At 48.2% G+C, this 17,318-nt stretch overlaps 7 protein-coding genes across 7 annotated transcripts; 3 read left to right on the top strand and 4 right to left on the bottom strand.

Annotated features, from left to right (window-relative positions):
* Positions 1-2,506: 2,506 nt before the first annotated feature.
* Positions 2,507-3,975, bottom strand: KD926_005665 (uncharacterized protein; the record flags this gene model as incomplete). Its single annotated transcript, XM_053098855.1, has 2 exons — positions 2,507-2,554; positions 2,608-3,975. 2 exons carry the CDS (start codon positions 3,973-3,975, stop codon positions 2,507-2,509), a joined length of 1,416 nt encoding a protein of 471 aa, XP_052957351.1.
* A 1,969-nt stretch (positions 3,976-5,944) lies between these two features.
* KD926_005664 (RidA family protein) lies at positions 5,945-6,697 on the top strand (the record flags this gene model as incomplete). The annotated part of the gene is made up of 3 exons (XM_053098854.1): positions 5,945-5,964; positions 6,198-6,540; positions 6,614-6,697. 3 exons carry the CDS (start codon positions 5,945-5,947, stop codon positions 6,695-6,697), a joined length of 447 nt encoding a protein of 148 aa, XP_052957350.1.
* Positions 6,698-8,573: 1,876 nt separating this feature from the next.
* KD926_005663 (ankyrin repeat domain-containing protein) lies at positions 8,574-9,365 on the top strand (the record flags this gene model as incomplete). The annotated part of the gene is made up of 1 exon (XM_053098853.1): positions 8,574-9,365. The coding sequence occupies one exon, from the start codon at positions 8,574-8,576 to the stop codon at positions 9,363-9,365; it is 792 nt and encodes a 263-aa protein (XP_052957349.1).
* Positions 9,366-9,555: 190 nt separating this feature from the next.
* On the bottom strand, positions 9,556-10,968 carry KD926_005662 (phosphotransferase family protein; the record flags this gene model as incomplete). Its single annotated transcript, XM_053098852.1, has 2 exons — positions 9,556-10,466; positions 10,518-10,968. 2 exons carry the CDS (start codon positions 10,966-10,968, stop codon positions 9,556-9,558), a joined length of 1,362 nt encoding a protein of 453 aa, XP_052957348.1.
* A 1,627-nt stretch (positions 10,969-12,595) lies between these two features.
* Positions 12,596-13,057, bottom strand: KD926_005661 (uncharacterized protein; the record flags this gene model as incomplete). Its single annotated transcript, XM_053098851.1, has 1 exon — positions 12,596-13,057. The coding sequence occupies one exon, from the start codon at positions 13,055-13,057 to the stop codon at positions 12,596-12,598; it is 462 nt and encodes a 153-aa protein (XP_052957347.1).
* Positions 13,058-13,584: 527 nt separating this feature from the next.
* On the bottom strand, positions 13,585-14,994 carry KD926_005660 (uncharacterized protein; the record flags this gene model as incomplete). Its single annotated transcript, XM_053098850.1, has 1 exon — positions 13,585-14,994. One exon carries the CDS (start codon positions 14,992-14,994, stop codon positions 13,585-13,587), a length of 1,410 nt encoding a protein of 469 aa, XP_052957346.1.
* Positions 14,995-15,639: 645 nt separating this feature from the next.
* Positions 15,640-16,941, top strand: KD926_005659 (alpha/beta hydrolase family protein; the record flags this gene model as incomplete). Its single annotated transcript, XM_053098849.1, has 2 exons — positions 15,640-16,153; positions 16,289-16,941. The coding sequence occupies 2 exons, from the start codon at positions 15,640-15,642 to the stop codon at positions 16,939-16,941; spliced, it is 1,167 nt and encodes a 388-aa protein (XP_052957345.1).
* Positions 16,942-17,318: the final 377 nt, after the last annotated feature.

Below are 17,318 nucleotides of genomic sequence, written 5' to 3'. Positions count from 1 at the left end.
GAGATGCTTTAACTATTAATCATGTTGGATCCAGAAGTGAGGGGCGCTTCGAGAGGACTGGTGCAGAAATAAAACAGATAACGGACGATGTCAGTTTCATTTGGCCTTCCTCTGGAAAACCTGGGGGTCATTAGAATATTTATACCACAGGATTGGCAAAACTTCTGGATTATTGTAAGGAATGCAGTACCTAATTAGCCCAGCATATCCTTTTGCTGGTTTTTTTTCTCTTCTTTTCTTCTTTTCCTTTTTTTTGTTTCTATCTTTTATTTTTGGACAAAGGAGGAGCATGTACAGTACCGGCCAACCAAGCGACAGCGGTTTAAGGAGGCCATAACGTTACCACCAACCGACACATCGGAAAAAATGACGACGCCATAACAGGTTGTAAAGTCTAACTAGGGTTGTCTATAGACTATAGTCCTTACCATTACAAGTGATGGCATGCGCGAAGGATGTTGATCTGAAATGGCAGGATGCGAAACTGTCTGTAAGGCGCGCAAGGGGTACCATAGTCTTCAAAAATCCGAATATTTGGGCAAATAGCAATAGGTTTCTAGGTCGGCCTGCTATGTACGGTTTTTGGCTTTTTGAGTCCTTCTGAAACTCCGGAGCAAGGTTGTGAGTTCTAATATTCGTTAGAGCCTCAAGTCACGATATCGTGGAAAAGGCACTATTCCTAATTCTCAGCTAAATCAGACTTAGTCACCCTCCGACATCATGGCAGGCCTCCGGCATCATCCTCAAATATTCAAGGTATCATAGGTGCATATTTTTGATAACTGTGGGGGTCTATTAATACCTGTAGCGTGAGCGGATGAGTAAGGGAATGTTCATCAAACCCCTTTAAAACGAACTATTCTGCTCTATAATGGCCAATTCCAAGTTCGAGGTTCTAGACCAAGTCCACCGATATGGTCAACATGCTTCGAAGCAGTGTGCATGACCACCTCTTGCAACTAGTTGGGCCCAGTGTTAGATATCTATTTCGCCCGGCTCAGCCTGGCATCCGAGGCATGTTCATATGTTCCTTCTTGAAAAGTGGCGATGCATCGAGACTCGGACGAGTGTTTGTAGTGCCAATTACACGTATGTTCTTCAAGGAACATCTACTAGTTCTGGAGAGATCTTAATGGGTTTTGGAATTTGCCAGCCATTTACCACAGGGGTATTACGCGTTATGCTTACATAGATTCCAACAATGATATGATAGAATGTTACAGGAATGCAACAGCCCTCAACAATAGAATTCAGGTTGATGCTGAGGTCTGCGGAAGACGAAGTCTTTTGTCAGCTAGAAATGGGGTGGCATGTAGTACAGGAATGCTGTACTCCAAGTTGTTTGTTTTGATTCAGAGTTCCCTCAATGGATTATGACCATTCTTGACGGTAGGAGACTTGCAATAGATTATTTAAATAATCTAGACACCCTTGGGCATCGGGGTTGTAACCAAATCTCCTACAGGCACCATACCCCTTTGTGAATATGGTGCTAAAGTTTCAAACAAATGCCCTTCAAGGGCTTTGCACCGAAGAGCAACTCGAACATCTCAATTCCATTGATAGCCTTCGTTCACAGGGTATTAGTCATGATATTTCCTTGCCACAGATTATCGTGTGTGGTGATCAGTCGTCAGGCAAGAGTTCGGTGTAAGAGGCCATCTCAGGTGAAAAGCAGCTTATGTACCAGGTTCCCCACGGAGCTGGTACTTAGGAAGAATCCGCAGGTGGGGGTACGTGTTTCAATCGTGCCTCATCACTCTCGCAACGATATCGAACGAGATACGCTAGGTAGTTTTTGTAAGCAGCTGGATTATTTTGGAGGCCTCCCAGCCCTTATCGACAACGCAAAGGCGGCAATGGGAATAACGACATACGGGAAAGCGTTTTCGAATAACCTCCTTCGAGTAGAGGTATCTGGCCCAGACCGGCCGTTTCAGGAAGCGGGGTAATAGACCAATGGTTTGCTGTGTTTTCCCTGTCTAGAGGGAGGAAAGGGCAGGAAGTGGGTAGTCAACCAGGTCGCGCCGGTCGCCGGGCGTCGCCAGGCGACGCAGGTGCCACCTAAAGTACACCCAGGGAGCTCGCGCGACGGCGCCGGCGATCGCCAGGGTCGCCGGTTTAGAGGCACCCACCCGCCTATTGACTGCACACAAGCCACACGCCGGCAGGTTAGTAGTTGGGTGGGTGACCACCAGCGAATCCCTGCTGTTGTATGTTTTTGCATTTTTTTAAACCTTGCTCTACTGTAAGATCCTTCCTTCTTCTCCCTGTCTAACTATTTGAAGAATTGAAATTTGCGTGGTTCGTGGGTTGAGTGCACTGCATTATGGACGATCTGAACATCCGTGCGTGCCATCATTGAAAGTTAGGAAATTCTGAAAACTGACTCCAGTCACCACTAACCGTCGAAAATACGTTGCAGTCGCTATCAGGGCGTGTATAGAAAACTCATGGTCATTTAAATACAACTACACAAAAATACATTGGAGTTGGTCGCTAAATCTTAACATGAGAAGGGGGTCCGGACAGCACCAATGTCATAATGATGTCTCTGTAAAGCTGTCAGTATTTCTCCTTACAATTGTGGAGATAAGGAAGACTTACGATATCCTGAACACTGGCGTACGTTCCTCCACCGAGAACCAACATACCCATTAGAAATACCAAGATGCAGGAAACCGTATTGAGCAAGTTGTGCGGAGCATACCATTTGCCCTCGCGAAGAAGTTTGAACCACATGACGGGTGGAAAGTAAAGGACAAATCCGGAGATGAGAAGAGCAGAGCTCAGTGCCAGAAGGTCGTCAAAGAAGGGAATAGCTTCCGCTAAGATCCAGGCAACGATGGTGATGATGGCGAGAGTGATAATCCATGTAATCCATCCCTTTGGCGTATTGATGAAGCGAACAATAGAATCTTTGTACATGCGGAGATGAACATATCGCGCAGTGACGGTATTGCCAATGGCTCCGGAGATAAAGATCAGCGGTAGAGCGACACCGAACGCCACCTTGGGAAGCACTCCAGTGAGGGATAGTAGGGAAGGACTCTGGACATCGGCGCCGACGAAAACGAAGATAAGTGAGCCGATGAGGGTATAAACGACCATTTCAATGATTCCCAAGGTCCAGACAGACTTCATAAAGTCCTCCGGCGTGTGCATCTCAGACATGAAAGGTGTGATAAACATGCTGAAACTGTAGGCGAACATGATATTGCATATCGCGACCATTCCATCCTTGAATGTGGCGCCTTGAGCTGGCCATGCGGACCAATTCTGTCCAGTGACTCCGCCAGGGGAGTTTGATGCTTCAATTCCGGATCCTATGATAACAATGCCAATAGTTATAGTCACAGAGGCGAGGTCGATGTAGCCTAAGATGGCGGCTTCAGCGAAGGATGGTGCAATTGCAAAGAGAAACAAGAGAATAGCTGAGACGACGCCGAAAACTAGGCCGCAGGCACCTTCCTCGGAGAGGGTATTGAATGCAATCGTACCCGTGAGGCAAAATGATGCCGTCATTAAAATTAGCTGAAGCACGTACAAGATGCCCACCAGCTCTTGTCCAGGTCGCCCCATGACCAGGCCGCCGATATCTCCATAATGATGGATTTCCGGATAACGGACCTTGACCATTCCGACGAGATACCCTGTATAGATGACCACAAATCCAAGGCCAACGCAGCAGATAATGCCCGCAACGAGGCCAAGCGTTGCAAATGCACTGGGAAGGCTGAATGTCCCCAATCCTATGGCCTCGACAAGGAGGATCACGGCCATCCGCTTCCATCCAAGGCGGCGGAATTTTGCTTCTCCTTCGACTATCTTGTGTTTCTCCAAATCACTGACAGTGCCGATTGCATGATCATACGATGCGTCGACTCGCGATATTTCGTCCGGGTTGAGACCACCGGCATCTTTTGCTGAACGTGCCGTGGGATTTCGTTGGGAGGGAGTATTCTTTTTCTCCATATTGACAGATTTTTCTTGTTGAATTGAAGGTCAGAAACAGGTGGTTTAGGTGGATATAAGTTGGCCGTCAACCCCGCATACTGGGGAAGATAACAATGAATAATAGAAATTAGAATTTAGAACAACTGTCGGGGTGGGTGTGGGTACTTGAATCAAGGTTTCTTTTTACAGTTTCACCTGAGGCTAAGCATGATACCCCGTCATTTCCCCAGTTTCGCAAATCCTGGCATCTGCAATGGTTATAAGACAATCGCTCGAGGTTGCCGGCTGAGCAGTGACTATTGGAGATATTGCTCATTAGGTTTCGCTCATAGCTTCGAGTTTCCCCTTTTGTAATGGTCAGTGGGTACTTGAACCGGCCCTCGTATGTCTTTCTGTGGGTCGTACCCGGTCGTAGCCGGTCTCTTACCACAGCTTCTCTGTTGCCGGGAATAACTATTACACATAGAAAGATCCACTCTATGTATCTTCCCCTGTCTGAAAGACCGCAGGAGGAGTTACTGTTCCACTACATGTGCGGCCAAGCGCTTAATTGGCTACGAGGGATAAATCTCCACTTAGCAATCAGGCAATAACACCGAAAAAGCAGACACAAATCGTGGACACAGAAAAATCGGTCGTCCAGTTATCAGGATGGGGCTGGGAAAACGTGATAAGGACTCAGTAAAAGTCAGAGCTGCTTCTAGGAGTAGCACTTCGGTGTGAGATATATAGCCCACGCGAACAAAGCCTGAAAAATCCTGACCATTCCTAAAACACCTTTTACCTAGCAGAAAAAAGACATTTGTCTTCGAGAGAAGGTCTTTGTAGAAATTTTCTTCGTCCCCAGGGATGTCACCAGGCTTAGCCCAGGAGTAAATATGCCTGTTTCTGTCGAAAACCCACCCAACAGGGTGAGATTCTTTCTGGCCAGCTCCTTGTTTCGTTTCAGGTGTAGATGTCGAATGACGTCCAGTAGTTAACAGTTGGCAATTTGGCCATTCATTCTAGGGGCACTGATCGCTGTGTAATCCAAGGATGCAGCCAAAGCACGGGCGATTCCTTATTTTTTGATTGTACCCAGCCGGTACAAATTCCGGTCGTCTCGTACTCCTTGGACATGGAACCAGTGACCACTACATTGACGTAGTCTAATGTCACGACATAAGGATGCAATTCCACCATCTTTTGGAGAGTTCGTGATGGAGGGGGCGACATACCTGATCGAAAGGACCAGACCTCGTTGCCCGGGCAATCCTACCAATGTTCTGAAGAACGCTCCTTGGTTTCAACAGAGCCGTGAAACTATTCTGATTATTTATTATAATCAGCTCAACATGGAATTTGTGTCCTGCCCATTGGAGTTTCTCCTTGGCATCATCTTTTCAAACTCGTTTGTGTCGGGCACGAAGCCACTGCTTTCTTGGATTTTCCACAGCGACACCTCGACACCGGTCTCTTCAGGGACGCTGTAAAGCTGCTGATATGCTGGATAGATCGAAATGACCGAATCTCTCAGGCAAATCTGAATGAAAAGGACCTAGAAATAGGCCGCGATAGCCTCCTGTGTCACCAACACATCGTCGGCCTCGAGAAGGTTCTTGTTTCACAGTGCATTCTTGCCAAGCAATCTGGTGACATTTGTACGCAAGTCGGCAGTACCTCGGATGACACCCTAAACGAGACTCATAGAGGGGTCAAAGGGATTGAAATCATCTCTGTTGCCACTCTGCCGCCACCTTCATCGAACCGGAGGCTACGCCTAATTCTGCCGTATTGAATACCCCCAGTGTCACTTCATGTATCCATCCATCTCTCCACTTCGAAGGTAGAGATTGGCACCATTTCAATCTTTCAAAACATGATGAGAGACGTGTGCAAGTTGGTGCAAATCACAAAGACACGCCTCGAGTTTCGGTATTTATGTTCCCAAGAGACAATGCTGCGTGAGTCAGAGGCTAATAAAAAGAAACCAGAAGAAAACAAAAGAATGGTATCTATCTCCACATGGTACGAAAAACATCCGGTTATTACCGAACGACTTCGTTCATCCTGTTGGGTGTGTAGGATGAATGTGGATTGAGATGGTAGGACCATAGGATATGATGGTAGGACCATAGGATATACGGGTCTCTAATGCCACGCACCGAACTTTTCATGGAATCCCGCACTCTGCCTTCGTTCTACTGAGTACTTTACTTATAAAGCGGCCTCTCCTATCTAAACCAATGATGAATTCCCAGCCCATTCTTCTCATCCTCGAGTCAGCTACCATGGCGTACCGCACTCCCGTCCACACCACTGCCGCTGCCGCGCCCCTTCCCGCAATATTCACAGGCTGTCAAGTACAATGGCCTAGTATACTGCAATGGCTCAATCGGCATTGATCCGAGGACTGATGAGCTTGTTCCGGGGACCGTGACCGACCGCGCGCACATGGCTCTCCAGAATCTCGAGGCCATTGTTAAGACCGCTGGAAGTGGTATGAACCGTGTACTCAAGGTCAATGTCTTCTTATCCGACATGGATGATTTTGACGGCATGAATGAGGCCTGGGATCAGTTTTTCCCCGAGGACCCTAAGCCGGTGAGTTGATAGGGTAGTTAGCGGATTGCTCGAATGAATGATTTCGCCAGAGGGCAAAGCTGACAATTCCCAGTGTCGTACCTGCGTTGAGGCTCGTCAGCTGCCGCTTGGAACCGACGTTGAGATCGAAATGATTGCAAGTTACGATTTGGAATGAAGAATATGTAGTTAACTTTCGAAACTCTAGCGAGAAACCGAGAGTCTCTTCGATAATGAATAAGAAGAACAATGTACTGAAACTTTATGGCTGTCTTCGTAACTAAACGACTTGCCCTCCCCTGGGCTTGAGTGATATTGCATAGTCCCAATAAGAAACTGCTACACTGGATAACACAAAAATGAGATAATTATATTAACCAATGTTGTATCAACGCTCTGTGAATAGAGGAAATGTCCAGAAGCCTAATCCTAGGGATCGATTTCAGCTCCTCTGCTTTCAAGTTAATTGCCTTGATAGCATATGATAGTGCGAGCAACGAATTGCTCTTTTCATTCACTCACTTATTCAGCAATAAAACAAGAAAGGAGAAAAGAATCATATCCAATCTTCGAGTCTGCTCTCGTTCTCATAGGTCTGTCGTATGGGACGATCATCTTTAGCGAATCACGCTAGCCTAGCGCCGCTTAATTGTCCGGATTGGGAATCCGGGGACTATGTAGATCCGCACGCGTCAACTCGGGGCCCTTGTTCGAAGTACAGCTGCTAACATTGACGTGATTGGGTACAACGTCTCGATATCTTATTCTAGTATTTCCCATAGACAAGGACATAACTCCAGATATCGCATCACCGAGGTAGGAAAGCTAGTATACTAATATGAAATACCTCGACGAGTCTGCCTATATTTGTCTACATTCCTTCCCAACATCACTATTGTGATATCGGAAGTCCAACAAGAAAGCATGCTCAATGTAGTAGTGGATTAATTCGCAGAGGAGGAATTCGACACAACTTTAGCCGTCCGCAATGACACTAGTATGATATTATGGAATCAGCAAAGGCTTTAATATATAAAAGTCCTAGAGAACTAATCAAGGCTTTATCCTGAATCGAGTGTCCAGATCATGATTTAGGTTTGTCAATGACATAAAAAGCCACAAACAAAGCATTAAGACTTAGTTAAAAAATAGCATTTCCAATTGGCGAAACTATTCAAGAGTGGTGTCCACGAACGGCCCACCACTGTAGGTCCAAATAGTATTGTGTTGACAACCAGTTAAATGCGCCGTTCAAGTCCATCAAAATATTGTTCGGACCGAATACAATCTAATTATCTTTCCCGCTAAAATCTTGATTGTGACACTCCTCTTGCTTCTGACAAAGATACTCATCCGTCTTCCCCGGAAATAGCAGGTTGAAAACAGATTCCATGAGGCCGTCGTGATTCGTTAACACTCCTCCTTAACAAAAGCGTCGCCATGATCATCACACACTGACAGATAACAGTCTATTTAGTTCCCTATGTCGTTTGATCCAGCATTCGTGCATTGGACACAGTATTTTCTATATCTAGTTATGAACGAGTACATACGACCGCAAGGTGTGGAGAACAGGGCTTTCATTCCTGTCCGCTCAGGCGTAATTAAGCAGCTCTTGAACTGGAAATAGTATCACGTTTTGTGTTACATTAGGGGCTGATGGTATGCATGAGAATCCTGGAGACTGGGGGCGAGATAAGACAGAACATGGGTATGGTTGCCTCTGCTCCTTCTGTGCCAGTCGCCGAGAGTGTCACAGGTGCTTTTATTCCATGCTTGACTTATTCCACAGGCAGATCCTGTCAGTATCACATTCTTGCAGATTCAATATTGCCATCTAGGTTCGCTAATACCCCAGCATCCCTTGGTGACTTTCGTCCCGCCATAATAAAATCCCGCGAGCAGGAATGTTGATTAAAGGTTCATCGGGGGATTGACGTCCAAGTGGGGCCCGCCATTCCCCAATTTGGGGTAAGGTGCGTCCCCCTTCCAGTTGTATAAGAGCTTCCCCAACTCTTCTTTATAGTGACAGAAAAAATACAACGTATTCTACAATGCAAATGGACATCCCATTACTCCCGCCAGAAGTTCTTCTCCTAATAGCTCGGCTCTTAGGCCCGCGGGACTTGATCCACCTGGCCCGAGCCATGCCCGGCATGGACCGGCTCTACAAACCCAAATATTGGGTTCCCATCAAGGACGAAGGAGGCGATACAATGCTCCATATAGCCGCGGCAACTGGATGGATAGAGATCATTGACTCGCTTCTCTCAAAGAATTTTGATCTTGCCGTACGGAACAGTCAAGGGTACACCGCTCTACACTACGCCTCTCAAAGAGGCCAATACCATGTGGCATGTTTACTACTAAATGCCGGTCTTAACCCTAATATCGCCGCGCAAGGGGGGGTGAGGGCATTGAATCTGGCAGTCAGCGGCAGAAAAGCCCGGTTGGTTCAACTCTTGCTCGAGAACGGGGCTGATATTATGGGCTTGACAGCGGGTGACTGTTCGGTTCTTCACTGGGCAGTCTCGACTCAGGACACAGATATAACCAAGCTACTTCTTAGTAAAGGGGCAGATGTCACCAAAGAGGATATGTTTGGTCGGACGCCACTGCATCTGGCTGCAGCGGAAGGGGATATGAAAATCGTCGAGCTACTCTGCCAAGCTGGTTCTAACACACTGTCCCCTGATCATGATGGGAATACACCGGCAGATGTGGCGGAACAGCAGGGCTGGCCGTTGACAGCCAAGCAAATTCAAGGCTTGCGACGAGATAATAGATCTTTAATGTCTTTTCATGACCTTTTGACCTTCATGAGAAGCGCGTTAGGATGGGTATAGCCGACAATTGTGTTGGTTGATTATATGATGGGCTTGAATTTCTATCGGAGCCAGCTCGCTCAAAAAAACACTGTATGTATAACAGAAATACTATTTTGAAACATTCAATCACTAGTGAAAAGCGCCATAACCCAGCTTTAACAGCAGCATCTTCTTGGCCGGAGTAGTCCAACAACAGAAGACAGTCGCGCTACTCGTCCTCGTTGTGATCATCAAACGGCCAGTGTCGTTTCGTCATTTCGCGCTCATGGTCTATGCCAAGGGATGCAAGGCCATCGATTTTCACCTGACAAGCACGGGCACAAGCAGCTTCATATTCTTCCAGGGGGGTCCAACCGTCCATACTTATGCCAATGGCATTGCGAATATGTTTGAGTTGGATATCGACCTCTTCCTGCATGCTTTGTAAGTGCATGATGGAATCAGACTTGGTCGTAGAGAATGATATCGGACACGGGTCGGTTGAATAGTTGTGCCAGGTTTTATTGATAAGAACAAGGTCGGCCTGGAGTTGGATGTTATTCCCCTCCCAGGGCTCACTCGCATGGTTAAAAATCCGGCGCGTAAGCATGTTCGTAGGCTGATCCATGGCGCGGAAGTGAGGGTCATTGAAAAGCTGCGTGAAGGCTAAATAGAAAAAGTGGGTATGACGACGCTGAAAATCATGAAGAGCGTCGATCTTTTCGTCCTCGTCCATGTCGCTTAAATCTGGTCTAGGAGGCTGGCGAAATTCAAGGGATTCAGGGTCGTCGAAGTTCTGAAAGGATTTCGGGATCCCTGCGGCGAGAAAGAGTGGCAGCACAGATGCGTGTTGCCAGTCAATTAATCCGACAATGTCAAGATTATCCGAGACAAAAATGTTATTCGGCTGACGATCAGGGTGGCGAAGAACAGGCCGTAAAAATTCATTCGACGGGAGCAGTTCAGGAGCAATCTTGAGGAAGGATTCTAGCGAGACAATATGCTCATCGGGGTCAGACAATCGGTAATCTATAGATTCGCGATATGCACGCTGAAACGGGAATCGCGGTCGGCCATACGCGCGCAGCCAGGCCAGTTCTTTCAGCGCAGGGTTTCGGAGAACATCGATAGGGTCCTCACCTAGCACATGATTGGTCAGGATTGAGGCAAGCCAGCGTACGAGGCACTTACAAGGACCGCGGTCAATACGGAGCGAGGCACGCTCTGCAAACCACCATTCGAGAGCGGCATTAGGGCCGATGCAGAAATCTGAGTCTGGGATGAGAATGCGCGGTGAGTCCGATGGTAGGTCGTTGGGATAGTATATGCTTCTGCTCGCAGGAAGTTCGATAGCATGAACCTTTGCTTCTAGCTGTACAAGCTGCAGAAGCAATTTGAGACGTTCTCGATCAGATAACTCGAACCACTGATCACCAAGTGGTCTTCCTGGTACCTTCTCCATGATGATATACTCTGAGCCAACAGGATTTTTAGCATCTGTAGAGTATGCATGCACACGAGGCACAGGAAGACTATGAGCCCGAAGGAGCGCCAAGGTCGCCACCTCGCTAGCGACTACCAATCGCCCTGGTTCTGTTGAGGGGTATGGCAATCGGGCAAGGACTTCAGTACCATCAAGCATGGTGATCTATAGGAGACGATTGAAGCCCCCTTCCGCCAGCTTTGACAGACTCTTGATATTTGTATCGCATCTCGGTACCGACCGAGCAGCGGCGCTTTTCAATGCATCGATGCTGAACCTCCCGTGGCGCTCAGCAAGACGGATGTTTTCGTTGTATCTACCTGTATGAGCTATCAAAGTTGGGCAGCAGAGGGCACCGTTGAGTGACTCACATCTATTGATCAGATGTGTATTCGAAGAGTCGAGGATTGTTATTCATCGTTGAAATATTCCGGGAGATAAACGTCGAGGAGGACATAGTAAGTATCCAAAGAGAAAGGGATCGAGTGATCAGAGATGGTCGCCATGTCCATGGTGCCACCTTTGGGTTGATCATTCCGAGGATGGGCCGTTAACGAAAGAGATAAACCGTAACTAACGCTACCAAGTGCCTTCGCTCACAATGTATAGTTATCGTGCCATTTCCTGCCGACCGTTCTGGGTACCGTGAGAGACGGAGTGCTACCGTGATTGGAGAAAGGAAAGAGCACTTTCTCCTTCTCTCCTGCAAGGCGATGTTTCCTCACCGCTTGCTTCTATTCTGCCGCTCTTTCTTCTCGCTAGTATCTTGCACTGGAAAACTTTCATGACCTGAAGGCTTCTCTGCTTATAGCTGTGTTGGAAAATGCACAGGGGAAGGAGGGCAGAATGACACTGTATCGGCTATACGCACGTAGCCTACTAAGGAGCGAATGCTTTCTGAATGATAGGGCTCTTAATTCTCTCGCATAACGATTCAATCTTCTCTATATCTAATGGATAAAGGGGTAAGTTTCTCAGGGGTTCGAGTGTGCGGGCCAAACCGCTAGATCACGTAATCCCATGGATTCGTATCAAGCTGGTGTTCTTTAACCTGCTCTAGCATTGATTCCTTTTGTTGGTTATTGAATCTCTAGTCCCTTTTTCCCCCACAGTGTGACAGTATTCATCGTCTATGCCAAATCCGTAAACCTTGTAGCTGGATTAATTAACAGCACATCCAGATCACGCATGTTATATGCTCCGCTTTCATCCTGAATAGGTACTGGCTCTGGAATATTTGCGAGACGACTTGTGAAGCCACGAGAGAGCAGTAACCCTACAATTCTTGCTGCTTTAATGGCTCTCGTCGTATCACTGCTCAGTCCTCCCACTTCCTGGGTCAATGTGCTCCAGAATATGTCCTGCAAAGTGACGTAATCGTCATACCGGATCCAACCTATCTTGAGATGGACCTTGCTGATCAGTCGCTAGTGGGAGTATAGGTTCAAACCAAATGGCCCAATCTCTGCTTTGGCCCAATCAACTACCCCAACTAAATTGCAAGTCATTTCGTTCACGATAATGTTGCAGACACCAAACTATCTGTGGAGTAGCACCATGGGAAAGGAAAAAATGGCCGGTAGTGAGTTGAGAGACTCTTGGATTATCGGGTGGAAGCGATCTGGGGGAGACACAATCAGTGAATCAAGTTCTTTTTTGTATCGATGGTACAAGGAGTCGCGGTACGTTTGATCGACAAGTCGAGGGCATTTCCACGACAGAGCAAAAAACCTAACAGGGCGTGTAATTAGCAATTTATTATATTGTTAACTAGAATGTAAGAACGCTAAGAATACTTCGCGATATCAATGACTAAATTCTTGCGCCATGAAGAAAACTTGGGTGAGTTTTTGGGCACCTGACTGTTATGTGCCAGGATAAAATCCAAGTAACTAATGCCTCGTACTCGACTCAGGATGTAGATGTAAAGGGGTTCTTTGCTCTCGATTCCTTCACCAATTTGCCCCAGAAATGTCACCTGGGGTGCAAATTGGCCGTAAATGCTTCGAGCGAGATTTGTAACATTCATACCTAGTTGAAGGGACGCAAGACGAAACTGAACGACGAATTCGGCATTGGGTCCAGCATAGACGGTATAGCTGCATGCACCTTGCACGGCCACCGGAACGATGCTCCCACCAAGACGCTCCCTCGCAAGAGAGTCACACGCTGAGGGAGTCTCTGTAGTCTTCTCGATGAAGTCAGTAATTTCTTGGTCAACAGAGTACATGAGGTTACTGGTGGCCATGATGGGCACAGGGTCCAAGTCGATTTGTTTGATAGTACGAGCTTAGGAATGGAGGACGAGGTGGTAGCGGAGGCTAGGCAAAAAGGGGGGTGTCTTTATTATATATCACAGGATGTCAGGTGACAGAACATCGACACCTAGGTCCCTTATGTTTCTGGCTGAGGGGTTTCTCCGTATTCCTTCCACTTACTAGATTTTATGGACATTCCCAGTTGGGGTTCATGCAGTACAGGCGTAGGCCAGTCTTCTAAATAACTGGTAGAATGCGAGGTAAGTTCATCATCATCAAACAAAGAAGCACGGAGGAGAAGCTATGCTGATTTTCTACCATAAGAACGGCGCGGATCATGCTCCAGGAAGCAGGTAATACGTCACAGTGAGAACCTCTTATTATGTCCAGACATTCTCTCATTAGACCTTCTCGATGGGAAAAGCTTCGTGACCCAAGGGGTCAGCTGAGTTTATAAAACACTATATTATTGCTCACTCCGAATGCTCAATGAGATGGCTAACTACCATAACAAATCCTATGGACCACTTGTAAACACTGCGCTTTTTCTGACCTTCTTTGCGAGATTCTCAACCCTGGTGTTTACCGATCCTTGAAAGGACGAGCTGGATTGGTGCGATTTTCCATCGGCATTGCCCGTATCCGCCAACGGAATCCGAAGCAAAATAGTGACACGCAGGAACTGTTCACGAATCCACTCATACTGCCCAGGTCTGACAAAAGTCCTCATAAGAGGGCCGTGGTCTTCCAAAAAGAATGTCAACAGACGGCTGAGCGGCCACATTATCGCCCACGGCCCTTGGGCGATAATGTGGCTCCTATGCTCATTCCAACTTGTTTCATTCCCCGATGCTGGAATCTCATCGCTAGGGAGCAAATCACTAGGGAGAAAAAAGGTCGGATCGGTGAAGTCTCCAAGGCTCAATGGTCCGGCTTGGTTGCCAAGATAAAAAGGCACGCTGTGGCACACCGAGTCGACTAATCCTTGAAGAGTCTGTTTGTATTTGACGAAATCATCATCACTCGCAGAGAATATGTCGGAGCTGATGATGATCTTGATGAGTAAGAGGCGCTGCACGCGCCATAGGTTCCAAATTGTTCCAATTTGGCAGGAAGGATAGACCTCGCAGACAGACAGATAGGTGGGAATCAGTGGTTCGATGTCTTTTCCGCTTATGAGTTTCTTGGGCCTCCAATATTCTGGGACATTTCGAGCCCAGGCGAGGAGCTGTTCGTCAATATTCCGTGCCTCGGCCCTCCAGTCTCTGTGGTTATGCTGTTCTGAAAGCATGGGATCGCCGGGCGTTTCTCGCTGGAAATAGCTAGCTTGTAGCTCGGCGACAGATGCACCTAGAGCATCAAGCGCAAAGCTGGGGTTATCTGGCTCAGCAGTCGGATCTTTGCTCCGAGTAAAAGACGAGCGTACAATTTTTTGCAAGGGCCTATTCTGGCGCATGGACGATGACATCTCGCTATGAAAAATATACTTTCGAAGATATCCACTCACGAACTTGTTGGTGCGGTCCGAAGCCGCGAACGGGAGCAAAGAGACGGCGCCGTCGTGGTGGACCCTCGAGGCTGGGCGACGGCCGTACACAGCAGCGACATTCTCATAAAATTGTAGCGATATCACGGCTAACACGGTTGCTGGTCGCCCCCGCTCATTGGGATCTTGTATTGAACGGCGAAGACACCTGAGGGCCTCAGAATAAACCTCTTGTGGTCCTTCGAAGCTACGACTGTGACACCAGAGAGACATGATCTCCGAAGCCAGGGCCGAGACCGCCAATGAGAGCGCGGATTTTAGTGGCTGAGAGGAGTAGACTGGGACCAGCAGTTCAAAGAACCCGCGGGCTGATCGCATGTCACGGCCCATGACGGCATAATGCTGGATAAAGAACGAAACGCTCGTGTCGGGTTCAGCCATTGGTCGTGGGCTAGGACAAGCATTTCTTGGGACTATTTTGTTGCCGAACTTGTGGTTTTGATCTTTGAACTTGTACGTGGTCGGTTTAGCCTTGTAGCCTCCACAGCGAAGGCCGAGGCGCTGACACGACTGGCAGCTGGGTCTCGTCTCGTCGCATTTCACGCGCCGTCCTTTGCAGGTCAGGCATCCTTTAGAGCGCCCGTGGTTGACCATGGCGAGAGTGCGTGCCAAAAGGAGTGATAACGTTGCGAGGAAGTTGATCGCAGATCAGGGTCTCCCATGATGGGCCGGGTAATATACTGACTGGGGCTAAATTAGGCTCCAACATGCCGAGCGGCCCATCGCAAACCATTTACTGCTTTTGGTTTAGCGGATTGGCACAGCCTCACCGATTTATGGTGCAGCGGTAGTTAAACCGGCCATACTCCGTCTGTCAGATCCTATCGCAAAACAATCACTTTATTCAGTACAGTGTTGTGGTGCTTTAATGATGGCGCCTTGGTTGATGCCACTTACCTCGGAGAGCAGGATGAAGTATAAGTAGAGAGTAAAAGACAACAGTACAAGAAGACATCTCAAGAACCATAGTTCCATTTCACCCGCAATCCGATCAACACATCAATCTCGTTGCTTTCTTGCTCAATCATGAAACTCTCTGTCTATACCGGCCCGCTTTTGGCCACAATAGCATACGGCCGTGCAGCGGTCGCTACCAACAGCACTGAGAAAGCTCCCACGCTACAGCTAAGCACAAGCGCAGAGTTCAACTTTCAACTTCTCATTGCCCTTGGCGACGCTACCTCGGGCGGGGCAGATATCGGGCCCGTTTTGGGCGCTGCCAACGAAATCAGAGCCGGAGATATGGCCCACTTCAGCCGCCAATTTTATAGACTCGCCAACTCTACCAAGGCCCAAGCCGAAGACCCGGAAAACGCTTTCGATCCGATCAACGTCAGAGACACTTGGTTTTCTGCATCCCAGTACTTCCGACGAGCAGACTTCTACGGCCACCACAACTGGAGCAATCCGCTGATTAACACATTATGGGCCGAGCAGACTGCAGCGTTTGACGAAGCCCTTGCCGCCCTTCATATTCCTGGCAAGCGTGTCCAGATCCCTTCTCCAGAGGGCAACTTCACCGTCGAATCGATCTGGTATGGTGCGCCGGGGAGTGAACACCGCAAATTACCCACGTTAGTGATCGGAAACGGGTTCGACGCGGCGCAGGAGGACTCGTATCACTACTTCGTGGCGCCCGCTCTAGCTCGAGGATGGAACTGCATCACCTAGGAAGGCCCTGGGCAACCAACTGTGCGCCGGAACCAGAATCTGGGCTTCATCCCGCACTGGGAGAACGTGGTAACGCCGGTTGTGGACTGGATTTTCGCCGAAAAGGCCGACGCGGTGGACACGGACCGGCTTGTGCTGATAGGAAACTCCTTTGGAGGGTATCTAGCAGCCCGAGCTGCGGCTTTTGAACCCCGTCTGTCCGCAGCCGTTCTCATCGGCGGAGTCTGGGACACCTATGCTGGGTTCTCGGGTCAGTTCCCGTCCGAATTGATTGGCATATACGAGGCAGGTAACTACACGGACTTCGATCGCAAGGTCCATTCGCTGCGGGAGACTGGCAAGCTTCCTACATCTGCGGCTTGGGGCGTGGATCAGGGCTTGTGGTCGTTCCATACGCACTCACCCTCTGAATTTCTCAATATGAGCCAGAATTTCCGACTAGAGGACGCCGTTGACAAGATCAAGATACCAGTATTCGTTGGGGACGCGGAATTTGAGAACTTTTTCAAAGGACAGCCGAAAAAAGTGAAGGATGCTCTGGGAGACAGGGCTACTCTACATGATTTTAAAGGGGTTGCGGGATATCATTGTCAAATAGGTGCTGCACAAGAGCTTACGAGAACAATGTTTGCATGGATTAACAAGACGCTTGGCTAAGGGGAAGGCGGAAGCAAAAATTAGTCATTGTATAGATAGGTCAGAGGACTGCTATACAGTTCCGCTCCAGGCATACGAATTTCTCTCTAGACCAACCCAAGAACAAGTCCAACACGCTTTCACTCTTGATATTACTTCAACCGCTTTCCTTCGTAGTCTTCGCCTCCTCCCAAATCCCATTAGCCATCACATCAACAACCTCACTGAATTGGTCCCTATCTAACTCATGCGCCAGCACCACCCGAATCGCATACGCGGTCGCGTTATCAGAGTCCAGCCGCAGCTTGCGGTCTTCGACAACCCTCATAATCCAGCACAGCAGCTTCTCGACGCGAAACGGGCGCTGGGCACGGTAAAGGCTATCGACCGAGGAATCG

The sequence above is a fragment of the Aspergillus affinis genome (genome assembly GCF_023601865.1).
Source record: "Aspergillus affinis strain CMG 70 chromosome Unknown NODE_28_length_305421_cov_87_880826, whole genome shotgun sequence".
Lineage (NCBI taxonomy): Eukaryota > Fungi > Ascomycota > Eurotiomycetes > Eurotiales > Aspergillaceae > Aspergillus > Aspergillus affinis.
The sequence above is the reverse complement of the archived record's forward strand: the minus strand, read 5'-3'. Positions and strand labels throughout refer to the sequence as shown.